This window comes from Dipodomys spectabilis, unplaced genomic scaffold, assembly GCF_019054845.1.
Source record: "Dipodomys spectabilis isolate Male_0828 unplaced genomic scaffold, ASM1905484v1 ptg000297l, whole genome shotgun sequence".
Lineage (NCBI taxonomy): Eukaryota > Metazoa > Chordata > Mammalia > Rodentia > Heteromyidae > Dipodomys > Dipodomys spectabilis.
This window is the reverse complement of record NW_024870974.1, coordinates 15,079,491-15,094,410: the sequence shown is the minus strand read 5'-3', so window position 1 is coordinate 15,094,410 and position 14,920 is coordinate 15,079,491. Positions and strand designations below refer to the sequence as shown.

Sequence of the window (14,920 nt, the reverse complement as noted above, 5' to 3'; positions counted from 1 at the left end):
GTAAGATGTACTCTTAGATTATGAGCTTTTTCTACTGAAAGAAATTACCTCTGAGTTTTGAGGGAAATTATTTGATATGGTTTGAGGAATTTAGTAACAAAGTAGATCTCTAATTGTCTATCACTAAGGGAGAAAAACAGCTTTTACATAAATCAAGATGTATATGATCTTGGAATGTAATCAGTTATAGCAAATCTTGACCCCAGTGGGTCTTTTTGTTTCTGAGTTGGTTTCTCTGCTAATGTTCTGGAACTGAGCTAGCCATCTATGAAGAATGGGGCCTGATTAATTTGGAGTTTATTTACTGATAGTTTTCTAGCCCTAGAATAATTTGTTTTTGTTTTTGTTTTGTTGGTCATGGGCTCAATGCAGGGCCTTGGGAACTGTCCCTGAGCTCTTTTGCTCAAGGCTAGTGCTCAACCACTTTGAGCCACAGCTCCACTTCCAGTTTTCTGGTGGTTAATTGCAAATAAGCTCACAGTTTTTTTTCTGCCCAGGCTGGTTTTGAACTATGATCCTTAGATCTCAGCCTAGCTAGGATTAAGGTGTGAGCCACCAGTGCCAGCTAGTAATTTCTTTTGTAGAATCTTATCATTTTAATTCTCATTGGTTTCTCTGTAATAAAATCTGAGAGGGAAAATGGAAAGACAACTCCTTTTTGTCAGTATTGCAGACTGAACTCTGGGCTTGTGCTTGCTAGGAAAGCAGCAATATACTACATGAGCCATACCTCCAACCTCTTTTTACTTTTTTTTATGCTCTAACTGGCCTGGGTTTAAATTTTTAAATTCTTCCATATTAGTGGGGATAGGAGGGGAAAACTGGGAGAGAGTGAGGGAAGATGACATTGTCCAAAAAGAAATGTATTAATCACCTGACTTATGTAACTACAACCCCTCTGTATATCACCTTTATAATAACAATTAAAAAATTAAAAAATTCTCCCATATTAAAAATTCTTACATGTGATATCCTTTTGGATAGCTCCATTCAGTTTGAGAGATCAAAAAGTAATTTAAATCAAAATAACTCTAGATAGTTAAGAAATTTATAAATATAAGATTATATTATGTTTTTACAAATGCTAATTAGTAACTCACTTTGTAGGCTTTTTGACCTTTATACTCATTAGTTAATGAATACTTCTGACTAATCATAAAAAATAAACCATAGAAATTACTTATGGCATTTTTGGCCTCCAGTATAATTGGTCTAAACATTAATGGTACTTTAGTAATTTATCATTCTGTTTTTTGTTTCTGTTTTTGTGCTGGTACTAGGGCTTGAACTCGGAACCTGGGTATCATTCCTTAGCTTTTCTGCTCAAGGCTGATGCTTTCCCACTTGAGTCATACCTCCACTTCTAGCTTTTGGGGTAGTTAATTGAAGATAAGAGTCTCAAGAAATTCCCTGCCTGGACTGGCTTTCAACTTGATCCTCAGATCTCAGCCTCCTAAGAAACTAGGATTACAAGTGTGAACCACTGGCTCCCAGCTTTATCATTCTGTTTTGAAGGTAATCTTTTAAAATAACTATATTTGTATAAAAATCAGAAAATGTGTATCTTTTGAGAAGGGGTACTGAGGATTGAATCTAGGACCTCACTAATATTAAGTACACTGAGCAATAGTACTTCCAGCAGAAAATCTGTATCTTAAACAGCACAAATTGCAAGTCATTAGCTCTTTTTTTCCTCTCCCAGTGCTGGGGCTTGAATTTAGGACCTGAGCTTTGGGCTGGCTTCAGACTACAACCCTTAGATCTCAGCCTCCCGAGTAGCCAGGATTACAGGCATGAGCCACCGGTGCCTGGTAACAAGTCATTAATTTTTAATGTTATCACCCCTATATGTTAGTCATCAAAGTTGTGAATAAGTATAACTTTGTAAAATAAATATGAAGTAGACTAAAGCACTGAAAAGTACAAATAACAGATTTAGTACTTATCTCTCACTCCAATTCTCAGAAAATGTTTCTGTGTTTATCTGTCTCAGATTATTGGTCTTTTCTAGAACTGACAGTAATGATATATTTTCTTAACTGGTACTACTGTTTAACAAACACAGTGCTATAGATGCTAATTCCTATTTCACAAGAAAGTAAAAGACAACAAAAGTGAATGGCCTTAACCTTTTCATTGTCCAGTACATTCTTCACTGTCTGATGATTGCTTCTTCCATTCCTGTTATACTGAAAGCAATCTCTTCCTTCTAAAGATAATTCCTCTACTTACTTACTATTATTAAAAACATTCTATCTAACTTTAGATTTAGAGAGCAGTGGAAAAAATAGTACAGAGAATTTCCTTTTATTCTTCACCTGGGATCCCCTGATGCTAACCTCTTATATAGCCATAATTATCAAGAGTAGGAAATTAATATTGGAAGAATATAATTTTAATTAAACTACAGACCTCACTTGAATTAACCCAGATTTTCAACTGTCCTTTCTCTGTTCCCAGATCCTATCTTGGAACTTAGATTGCATTTAGTTATATTCTGTAATCTCTGCTAATCTGTACATTTCTCATACTTTCCACCTTTCATAATGATGAACCTTCTTACTTAATGATACTAAAGTTGGAACTCAGAGTCTCTCACTTGGTAAACATATGCTCTGCCTCTTGGCATACTCTATTCTCTTCTTCTTTAAGTTCTTTTCAGGTAGGGTCTTGTGCATTTGATCAGGCCAGCCTTGGACCATGATGCTCCTACCAGTACCTACTAAGTAGCTGGGATTATTGTCATAAGCTGTTATGTCTGGCCCCCACCAGGATCCCTTTGAAGAATACTGACCATTTAGTTTTTAGAAGGTCTCTTATTTTGTATTTTTGTACTTCAATGAATTCTTACATATATCATTAACTCCTTGGGGGTTTGATTTAGGCACACTGTTATATTATCTGCAAATAGAGATAGTTTTCTTTATTTTTCCTTTAATTGATTTCTATTATCTAATTGGATTGTTGCTTATATATAGTTGACATTCTCAGAGTATTGTTGAATAAGTTAAAAGAAAATTAGCTCATTAAAGTTTTATGATAAAATCCAAGTGTTGTATATCACTTAAACAAGGAGCAATTATAAAGTCATGTTTTATAGCCTACGTTAGCATTGGATTTACAATCGTCCTGCCTCCAACCCCAAGCGCCCAAGTGCTGGGATTAAAAGCCTGTGCCTCCATGGCTGGTTATGAAATTATTTTCAGTCATTTCCCATGAGTGCTTTTTCTGAACTTTTTTGTTTTTAGAATGCTTGCCTGATGTAGCCAACAGATACTCATACAATTATAGATTTTTGGGGAGCGGAGGAGCAGGACTAGGACTTGAACTCAGGACCTCACACTTCTTGTCATTTTACTACATTAGCCACACTTCTAGCCCTACTTTTTCCTGTTTATTTTGAAGATGGAACCTAGCAAACTTTTCTGCCTGGGCTGCCCTTGAACTATATAGTACTCAAAATATCAGACATGAGCCTTAGGTTTAGGCATGAGCCACTGGAGCCCAATATAATTACTTATATATAGTTTTTTAAAACCTTTTTTATTATTTTTATTATCTGTAAGTAGTTGTACAAAGAAGTTCCCATTCTACAAAATAGTGTATGAATACAGTTTGTCTGACAACATTGCCACCCATCACTCCTAACTTCTCTCACTGTTTTTTTTTTTTAACTGAGATTAGGTGATTACATAAATTTCACATATTTCACAGTATTGTGGGATAGTGATACTTAACATCACAAACACATTTTAATCTTCTCAAGGCAAATTGTCATGATCATGGTCTATAAAGTTTGTGAAATCTATGAGCTTTGACAATACAAAGTATTTCCTCTACATCGGGTGATGTTTACATTTCTTTCCTTTTGCTTAGTGTAGACTGTTCGCTCTTTCCCTTTCATTCCTCCCTTCCTATTGCTGTCTTTGGGTGGCTTAGTTCTTTTTCTTCTATGTCCAGTGTACCTGATGGGCCTCTTTGTTATATGTTGTTCTATTTCCCACTTATTCTGTGTCCTCAACCTGGCTTCCCCCTGTTGTGTGCATATATCTTCCATCTATATGGTCAAGAACATGGAGTCATTTAGTAATGATACGACAGAATAAGTGGCTGTCCTTTGTTTCTTGAGTCCTGTTTTCTTTGTCATATCTTCTTGGATTTTGGCTTTAGCATCCACATATCAGGGAGACCATGTGCCGTTTATCTCTTTGTTCTTGGCTTACGTCGCTCAAAATAATTTGCTCTACTTCCATCCTCATATATAGTTGTGAAGAACAAATTGTGACTACAAATAAGTTGTGCTATGGAATATTTTAAAGAGTACCTATGGGATGACACAGCTCTTTTAACTAAGTTATTTAATATGTGTCCAACACATTTTACTTTTAGGTATGTCTGACTGCAGCAATGATACTACAGCTCTGGGTGCATCTAAGCCAGCCACTGAAGATGTCAAGTCTAATTCTGAGGTGATTGGGTGGTCTTTCTATTGTTTTGTAAAGTCAGCCCATCTCAGTCAAGGTTCAGACTATCCATATTAACTAAGTATTGAACTCAGGGCCTGGACACTGTCCCTGAACTTGTTTTTGCTGAAGGCTAGTGTTCTACTACTTGAGCCACAGCTCCACTTACAGTTTTTTAGTGGTTAATTGGAGTTCAGAGTCTCACAGACTTTCCTGCCATGGCTGGCTCCAAACTATAGCTAGGATTATAGGTGTAAGCCACTAACATCGGTTTGGATATTTTTTTCTTTCTTCTTTTTTTGGTCGTGGTATTAGGGCTTGGATTCAAGGCCTAGGCACTTTCCCATAGCTTTTTTGCTGAAGTCTGGTGTTTGAGGTACAGCTTCACTTTCAGCTTTTTGGTGGTTAATTGGAGATTAGAGTCTCACAGACTTTGCTGCCCAGGCTGGCTTCAAACTGTGATCCTCAGATCTCAACTTCCTCAGTAGCTAGGATTATAGGAATGTACCACTGGTGCCTGGCTATGAAATTTTTGAGAATTGTTTTGCTTGTTACCTAAAAATGCACATAAAAGCTTTATTTATTTATTTATTTAAATATGAAATATGACTAGCTACAAGTTTCTGTGGAACTAATAGTACCATTAGGCTCATATTTCACTGTCATCATTCTCTCTGGTTTGGTGTGCCTCAGAAATCAGGGGAAGATAATTACAAAACTACTGAATTTATATTTCACATTTCATGTATCACCTGCAATGATAGACACTGGACTTTGTATATTTTTGTTTCTTTTTGAAAGCTTTAAGGGTGATTCTGATGTGTACTATCTATACTACTACATATCAGGTAAATATGTAGGTACCAGATATATGTTACCTGTTTTAGTTCATGAGACTAAGGAGAAAGATCAAATAGCCAATTTTATATTGAATTTATGTCAGTAGAGATGTGTTTCAAATGTATGACTCTAGTAATGCCTTTTTATTATATTTTTTCTTGTGCTGCTCCTAGGGCTTGAACTCAGGGCATGGGCACTGTCCTTGAGCTTTTTTGCTCAGGATTGTTCGTTGAAGTTCCACTTCAACATTTTGATGGTTAGTTGAAGGTAAGAGTCTCATGGACTTTTACTCAGGCTGGTTTCAAACCAGGATCCATAGATCTCCACCTCCTATGTAACTAGGATTATAACTGTGAGCCACCAACACCCATGGACTTTTAAGTTCATGTTGTCTAATAGCTTGACTAGCCCTACAATGCATGCACTAGGATTTGTCACTAAATACTTTTGTACCGTGCTAAATTAACACTTTGCAGTAAATCCATTAACCATTTTTAAAAGGTCAGGTTTTGACAAGGAAATCTCAAAGAGTATTTGAAATATGAATTTAATAGAATTGCTTTCTCCCTTGGTAGGCAAACAAAAATTTGAATAATTTCATCTGACACAGAAAGCATTTGTGCTTTTGGGTATTAGAACAAACTATAGTCTCTGTTGAAATGTATAATTTAGTTCACTGAGCACTACAGCTTTCATTGTATGAAGCCGTAACTGGAACACTTAGGGCTGAATATTTGCAGTTTCTCTTCTTTTTTCCTTCTCTCTATTTTCTTTTGATCTTTGTCTAGAATTGACTGAAATTAAGAATCTAGTCCTTTATGTGCAGGAGTTAAATTCCATGGAGTAAACCTTTTGAGCAACTACAAGTTTAATAAAATGAATATCAGGAAGTTGAAATAAGATTGTAAAAGAAGGGTAGTGGTGGAGGGGAGTGAATAGAAAAGGGAACAAGGAAAGAAATACATCAAGAATACTTCTGGACATACGTACGTATGTGATAAAGGTAGTGGGAAATGTGAGATGAGTCTGGAAGGAGAGGGAATAGATGGGATGAAGAATGATGGAAAGGGTAAAAAAAAGAAGCACTGGATCCTTTGTACTGTCTTTCAGAGTTCAGAAAACAGAATTTAGTCCTTGAAATTGGACGAAAATCACTATTTGATAGCAGAATAAAATGCCTATGGAACATAAGCAGTGACCTGAGCATTGGAACTGTTTAACAGTACTGTTATTGTACTCTCAAACAGTTTTTAAAACAGGCCATACTAGAAACAAACAAAAACATTAACATTATTACTATATTTTATTTTTACTTGCTCTGGTAAAGTGGACTAAACAACAAGGTTAAATACGTGTTTTAAAGGCATCATACATGGTCTGAGAAGGTGGCTCAATGGTAGAGTGCTTGCTATGCATGCATGAGGCCCTGGGTTCGATTCCTCAGCACCACATAAACAGAAAAAGCCGGAAGTGAGACTGAGGTTCAAGTGGTAGAGCACTAGTAAACAGCTGAAGAGCTGAGAGACAACGCCTAGGCCCAGAGTTCAGGCCCCATGACCAGGAAAATAAATAAATAAATAAAAATAAAGACATCATATTTCACAGAACTGATAAAGGCTCAGGTAGCTCTTTTGGATCTTTTCTGTAAAGTTTCTAGGTTGTTTCTAAAGCAGTTCAGAAATTAAGCTTTTCCATACATAATGTAATTTGCTGATAATAGCAAGAAACATTACTAGCATGCCTTTCATTTCCTTATTAAGATAGCTTTTAGTCATCAGATGCAACTTTGTTAATGGTTCCTCTTCCCACTTAACCAACGTTGAATTGTCACAAAATGCCTTTTGTTGCGTTAATGTCAAGATATACTTTTCAATTTTCGGAAAATGTAAGTAGTGTTAGGGAAAAAAAATTACATGAACTTCTTAGCTATAGACAGGGCGATACAATAGGAATTGAATTGATAGGGAGGAGACTTACTCTGTATCCCAGGGGTAAAGAAGTCAGTGGTCATTTAGTTACCAAATTGTCCAGTATGAAGAGAATGGAAGGAGATTATTCAAGAAGCAGCTGGAGACGTGAGGAAGGATGAGACTTTAAGCACTTTTCTAAGCCAGGCTAGTGTTGAGAAAGTGGGCTGGAATGCTAAACATTAGGTCCACCAAAGAAAGGCCTAGAGAATCTGTTGTTTTCTAATGCAAATGAAATATACTTACAGAATTAAAGTGAGTAAATATCACAGTCTTTGGAACCTGCCTATGTAAAAAGCATTTGTAACATCAGTCTCTTTGACAGAGTTTCTCAGTCTTGACACTGATAACATATTTAGCTAGATAATTTTCTAGTGTGGTGGGTTGTCCTGTGCAGCACTGTAGAATGTTGAGTGGCATCCCTGGCTTTTACCTTGTAAAGTGCTAACACCACACCTTCCCCAGCGGGGTCAGTCAGACATGAAAGTTCTATGCCCTCCACTTTTGAGAATCACTGAGCCATCAGGAGCAATGAGAGCACATGCATATTTTCTGGCAGGTGATGTCATTTTCAGCCACACTGAGTGTCTGGAATGTCTGATTCCCAAGAGTCCTAGTTTAATTCTCCAATTGTCAATATCTAGATTAGGAGTTTTTAGGATGCAGCCATCTTAAAAGCTCTAGTATTGGTGGAAGACAGGACTAGTAATATATTGACTGGTGCCTCAGTTCTAAGTTGCTAAATACCAGAATAATTAAACAGGAGGTGCTCCTTAATTGTGCATGATACTATGAAAGCAAAAGGAACAACAGTACAAGCTCCCAACAAGAACGCGGTGCATTTGGAGGCCTGGTTCTTAGATCTGTAATCACAGCTACATAGAAGGCAGAAATAGGATTGTGGTTGAGGCTAGCCCCAGAAAAAAAAAAAGATAGCAAGACTCTATCTCAAAGAACAAACCAGGTGGAGTGTACACATGAAGCCCTGTAATCTCAACTACACAGGAAAAAGAAGTGGGAGGATCCCAGGCTGAGGCTAGCCTGGGCATAACTGATACCTATCTAAAAAGTAATGAAAGCTGACTAGGGGCATGGCTTAAGTCATAGGCCGCTGTCTAGTAAGCATTAAGCCCCAAATTCAAAGAGAAAAAATAAAAGAGAAAAAGAAAGAAATAGAAGATTCAACTCATACATCTAAAAATTAAGGGGCTGGTTATGAGGTTATATGAGCTAATACACATCGAAGCCAATCAAATTAAATCTGTTAATAGATTAGAAACGCATAGAATGGTGGCTGGCACATGTTAAGTACTCATGAAGTTTTAGGTCTTATTCTTGTAGGGTTTTATCTGCAGGAGGATGCATTATTAAATTCCCTAGCCTTTGTAGGCCTTAGTTTTTTTCTGAGTAAAATTGAGGAAGTCATGCTTATCTCACAATGTAGGAGCTAAATTAATTGATTTGATGTACTTAGTGTAGTGCCTAGTCTAGTGTGTACACTCAGTAAAGATGAGTTGTTTAGAGATTAATGTTAGTATTACAGTAGGGAATAGTGAAACTGTCAAACAGTTTCATAGCACTTGATATTCGGAAAAAGTGGCTAGACCATTTCAGTTGTCATTTAATACTCAAAAACATTCATAAAGTTATTAGAAGGTCTCTTCACTTTTCCAAGTCTCGATTATACGTCTGATGCCTGCATCTTTAAGTTGAAGCTCATTTTCTCAGAAAAGGTATTTAGCACAAGGATACGAAGTCAAATGAGCTGGGAGAATAGAATCCAGGCCACTCCAATACATGGTTCTGCAGTGGTCCATTGAGGACAACCTGCCATTGCTTAGCACCAGGTAGAGCAGCTCGCCCCACCAGGAGCTATGGTGGTAGGCCCAGTGCCTGTTGCTCTAGTGCTACATTTGATCCTATTACAGCCGTTGCTGTCCTTAAGTAAGTTCCTCTGGACCCTGCTGTGGTTTTCTGTGTATAATGTGTATGTGTTTTGTTGGTAATGGTACTGGTATTGTTTTGTGATACTACGGATTGAATTTAGGGTCACCAGTTGAGTCACATCCTGGATCCTTTTGCCTTTAGTTTGTTTTTCAGGTAGGTCTTTTTCTTGCTTCCTTCTTATACATTTGGTCTGTACATTTAAAATAGGTACATTTTTTATTGTATTTAATTTTTATCTTAATAAACTGTTGGCTTGTTTGGGGTGGCTTTTGTTGTTGTTGTTGTTGGCTTATTTTGAAAAGCAGTAGAATTCTATTTTAGCATCTCCAACAGCAAGGCTTATTTTTCCCTGCCCAAAATCCATGTACAGATCACCTGTATCAATCTTGTGGGGGAGTATGACATAGTAAATCCCTGTAGGGGAGTCTGACTGGTTTTTCCATAACCCAGCAGCAAATGAAGTTTATCATTCTCATATACATATATATATATATATGTATACATACATACATGTACCCATATACAAATACACACACTAGTATTTTGTCATTGTGGAAATAACTGTATCAGTGTCATTGACAAACATACTCTTTGATCTAGTCTGAAAACTGCCTACTGAGTACTGCGTCTGAGGAGAATATCTAAACAATGGCAAATAACTGAAGAATGGCGGAGCATGAAATGGAGTCAACCAGGAAGAAAAAAGAAACTCCTCTGTTACTCTTCTAGATCTTTTATTTATTATTATTATTATTATTATTATTATTATTATGTCAGCCGTGGGGCTTGAACTCAGGGCTTGGGCGCTATCCCTCATCTCTTCAGCTCAAGGCGAGCGCTCTACTGCTTGAACCAAAGCACCACTTCTGGTTTTCTAGTGGTTTATTTGGAGATAAGAGTCTCCTCACAGACTTTCCTGCCTGGGCTGGCTTTGAACCATGATCCTCAGATCTCAGCCTCCTGAGTAGCTAGGATTACAGGCGTGAGCCACCAGTGCCTGGCTCTTCTAGATCTTTTAATAACAGCAACAGAGGAACAGCTGGTTTGCCAACTCAGACTTTAGCCAAGTTTTATGCAGTTGGTAGTTTTCTTCTGTGAAATGTGTTAAAATCTTTACCATTTTACATTTGAATTTCATGAGTTAGTTATATGTTTTGAGTATCAATCATTTGTCATCTATATTTTTACTGTTTGTTCTCAGTCTGTGGCAGTTATATCATTGAGAAGTTTTAGTTTTAATGAAGTCCAGTTATCAGTGTTTTTTACTTTTTCTAGCTAGGCACTGGTGGCTCACACGTGTGAGCCTAGCTACTCAGGAGGCTGAGATCTGAGGATCATGGTTCAAAGCCAGCCCGGGTAGGAAAGTCAATGAGACTCATCTCCAGTTAACCACCAGAAACCCAGAAGTAGCACTGTGGCTCAAGTGGTAGAGCAAAAGCCTTGAGCTGAAGAGCTAAGGGGCAGCACCAGGCCCAGAGTTCAAACCCCACAACTGACAAAAAAAAAAAAGGTTCTCTTGTTTTTGCTTTCTGTGTCTAAGACATGTTTGCCTGCTCCAGGGACATGATGTACTCTTCCACCTGAAAAAAAAGTGTTCTTCTGCCTGTGAAAAGATCACTTAATGCTTTTTCTTTGGATTGAATCATACAGTATTTATTCTTTGGTTCTGGCGTCAATTCTGAGCATTGTCAGCTCTTCCTACTTTATTTTTTAATAGCAGTACTTCTATTTTATTCCCGTATGGTATTACATTGTATGACTATACTACTTATCTTTTAATACTAATGATTGAACCAGTGTCTCATGCATGCTAGACAAGTATTCTATCACTTGAAGCATGACCTAGCTGTTTTGTTTGTATTGTTTGAGATAGAACCTGGGCTGGCCTTAAACTCATGATCATCCTGCTCCCATTACCTGAGTATCTGATATTACAAGTGTGCTTGACAACCACAATTTATTTGATCAACATTGGATTGTTTCCAATTCTTAGCAATGTTAAATAAAAACTCCTCTGATATATAAGTTGTACTGGGGTTAGAACTAAGAGGCAGAGGCTTTGCTTGCTGCTAGATAGGTGCTCTACCACTTGAATGATGGCCTGAGCCTTTTTTTTAAATTTGCCTGTTCAAATGCGTTCTTGCATTTTTGCTCAGGACAGACCTTGAGCTACAATCCTCCTACCTATGCCTTCTCATAGACGGGGTTACAAGTGTGCTCTCTCATGCCTTGCTTATTTTGTTAAAGTAATAAAATCTTTCAATTCTCCCAATCTTTGCTCCCTAAGTAGCTGGGATAAGATGCATGAGCCCTTACTCCCAGATTGCTTGGAAATTTTTTTTTTTTTCGGTTGGTCATGAAGCTTGAACTCTGGGCCTGGGCACTGTCCCTTGACCTGCTACAGCTAGAGCTACAATGCCTCTTCTAGTTTTCTGGTGGTTAATTGGAGATAAGAGTCTCATGGACTTTCCTGCCCGGGCTGGCTTTGAACCATGAGCCTTAGATCTTAGCTTCCTGAGTAGCTAAGAAAATTACAAGCATGAGCCACCGGCACCTGGCAGAAAATTCTTATACTTGTCTCTTGATGGACATTATTTTTCTCTGATAGATTTCCAGGAATAGAATCACTGTGTTATCGAGTAGGAATGTATTTAACTTTAATACTGCTAAGTAGTTTTCTATGGAGATTTTATTAGCTTTTGTTGGCACAAGCAATATAGAGTCTAGTTATTTCCCATTCTTATTAACACTTAGTTTTGTCCTAATTTTGGCCCTTCTAATAGGTATATGATGGTATCTCGAGGTTTTGATCTCCACTAGAAGTTGAGCCAATTGACTTTGTAGGTCCTTCTCGATACTAGGATTTTCTGTATTTTTTAGAGTGGCAAGGGTTATTGTGAAAGTGCAGCAAAGGCCCTTACGTAATCATGGGTATTTTTTAAAAATAAATAAAATAGATATTTAATTGTACAGCTAATTTTGCTGTATTCGGTTTCCTGTCTTGTCTAGGTCATACTGATAGCAATGATTCTTACTTGGCTACACATTGAATGACCTTTGTAAAATAGTATAAAAGCTTTCTGGCTATTTATATGGGAGCTCCCTGGGGCCCATCATTAAATCACAGTCTCTGTGGACTAGCTAAAAAGCTCCTGTGGTGATTGTAAGTGCAGAACCTTAAGAATCATTGATGTAAATAAATGAAGCAGTCCGTTGCCTACTGAGGCCTTGCTGTTCACTTCAGGACAACGTATCATTATAAAATCTTGACTCATCATGGGCCCTGTTAATTCATCCCTAAGGGTGACCCACTGAAGCTCCTGTCTTCCACTTCTTAGGTTATGCAATAGGTTAATTTACTAGGTCAGTTCCATGCTTAAGTTTTGATTTTATAAAAATGTTGTAGTCTCTTCTGACTTTTATAAATTATGTTGAGAAGTTAGCTATTAATTACATGGTGTTCCTTGATAGTAGTGTTTACTTTTCTCTTGCTGAACTCAAAATTAGCTCTTTATAATGTTTTGCTCACTGGTTCAGGTAATGTGATGTTCCTAAGACAGAACTGCCAGAATCATTTCTCACAGTGTTGAGCATTTCATAATTATAGTTTGACCATGATATGTTTAAGGTGGACTTCTTTAGTTTCTTTTGCCTTGCTTTTTGAGCCTTTTTAATCTTAGTAAATCTGAGGACATGTTGGCTTTCAATTCCTTATACTTTTTTCCCCCTTAGGGTATCACTATATAGCTCAGGCTGGCCATCAACTTGCCATCCTAACCACCCTCTAGAATACTGGGATTTTAGGTGTACCCAGTGTGCCTGGCTCCATCAACTCGCGCGCGCGCGTGCGTGCGTGTGTGTGTGTGTGTACATGCGCACGCGCATGCGCGCGCGCAAATGCATGCATATGCCTGTGCCTGTGTGCCTTCCTGTAACTGGAACTTGAACTCAGGGCTGCATGCTCTTGCTTGGCTTTTTTGCTCAAGGCTGACTACCACTTGAGCCACAGCTCCACTTCTGGCCTTTGTTGGTTAATTGAAGATAGGAATCTCAGGGGCTTTTCTATCCAGCCTAGCTCCAAACCATAATCCTCAGATCTCAACCTCCTGAGTAGCTAAGATTACAGGCAAGAACCATCATTGATTCTTCCAATATTTTTTCTGTGTCCCTTTCTCCCTCCTCTCCTTTTTCAATTACACATGTATTAGACCATGAAGATCTGACAGATGATCTTCATGAAGTTTTTTTTTTCTTCAATCTATTGTACTCTCTGTCCTTCACCTTGAATAATAGTTTTTATTTGGTTTATGTCATTTACTTTTTCCTTAAGTACCAACTCCATTTGGCTGTTAGGTTTAATCTCTCTATTGTTATTGTTTGTTTTGAAAAATTGGATTTTTAGTTCTAGAGATTTAGTGCAGGGATTTGAACTCAAGGCTTTAAGCTTGTTAGATAGGTGCTCTGCCACTTGAACTACATCCTTAGCCCAAGGAATTTCTTGTACATCAAGGAATTTAGATTGAGTGAAGTGAATGCAGCCAGGTTCATTTTTAATTATTTTTCTATAATGTTTGTTTCATAAGTAGTAAGTGGGTTATAAAATAAAAATATTAGACTAGTAACTAAGTGCTTTGCACAGGAATATAGTCTTTGGAATATTTGTCTATTATGACTTGGTTTTAGTTGGCTTTTTCTCTCTCCCTTTTTTCAAGGAGTCTACCATGGCTCACGAGTCTCCCAAAAATTCAGCAGCAGAAATTCCAGTGACGAGTAATGGAGAAGTGGATGACTCCCATGAACATGGCTTTAATAGGGTAAGAGTACTTTTCTTTTTGTTAATACCGAGAGTCATGATAAGGTTTTTAATGTTGAGATGAAAATAATAGACAAAATCTAATATAGGAATATTTTCTTGGATTGCTTTTTGTTTTGATAAGATTAATTAAGCTCCAGGATCATTAAGCTTTGGTGTTCATCTTAGCAGGAGACCAGAATGAAAGTGTTGTCTGACTGTTTTGCTATATAACTTTATAAAAGTACTTAATTTCATATGTCACAGAAAACGATAAATAAAGATGAGCCTTTTCAACACTGGCATGGCCTGATTTCTTTTTTGCATATTGTATGTTTATAATTCCTAAGTAATTATAATTCCTAAGTATAACTCCTGATTTTGTTGTTACCTTCCTAACATGGCATACTTGACTCAGAGAAATTGAAATTCAAGGTGTTTTTGTTCTGTTTTGGGGGGAGTATTTTGGTGATCATTGCTATTGTTGTTCTGGGATTGAGTTTAGAGCTTTGTACTTGCCAACTACATAGTCTACCACGGAGCTGTCTCCATACCAGTGTTCTTTTTTTGGGGGCGGGGGGGAGGGTTCCAGTCGTGGGGCCTGAACTGGGCCTGGGCGCTGTCCCTCAGCTCTTCAGCTCAAGGCTAGCGCTCTACCACTTGAGCCACAACGCCACTTCCAGCTTTTTTCTTATGTGGTGCTGAGGAATTGAACCCAGGGCCTCATCCATGCAAGCCAAGCGCTCTACCACTGAGTCACCTTCCCAGCCCCCATACCAGTGTTCTTGTTCTTCCTCCAAGTTAAAGTTTAAATTCCATGCACTTTAATGAGAACACCATAGGTTTGAAGATAATCTCAGTTCAAATTTCATTCCTAGCAGTATATAATCTAGTATGTAATCTCTCTAGAG

At 37.6% G+C, this 14,920-nt stretch overlaps 1 protein-coding gene across 4 annotated transcripts in view; it reads left to right on the top strand.

Annotated features, from left to right (window-relative positions):
- Arfip1 (ADP ribosylation factor interacting protein 1) overlaps nucleotides 1-14,920 on the top strand; it is a 64,158-nt gene that overhangs the window by 7,497 nt on the left and 41,741 nt on the right. For 2 of the 4 annotated variants that reach the window (XM_042701696.1, XM_042701692.1), the window contains exons 1-3: nucleotides 1,426-1,515; nucleotides 4,390-4,469; nucleotides 13,930-14,031. In XM_042701696.1, the coding sequence (XP_042557630.1) occupies nucleotides 4,392-4,469; nucleotides 13,930-14,031 (180 nt within the window). In that variant the 5' untranslated portion in view covers nucleotides 1,426-1,515; nucleotides 4,390-4,391. Of the gene's footprint in view, nucleotides 1-1,425; nucleotides 1,516-4,389; nucleotides 4,470-13,929; nucleotides 14,032-14,920 lie in introns of those variants that run through there. The other 2 variants (XM_042701693.1, XM_042701694.1) reach the window with 2 other exon arrangements.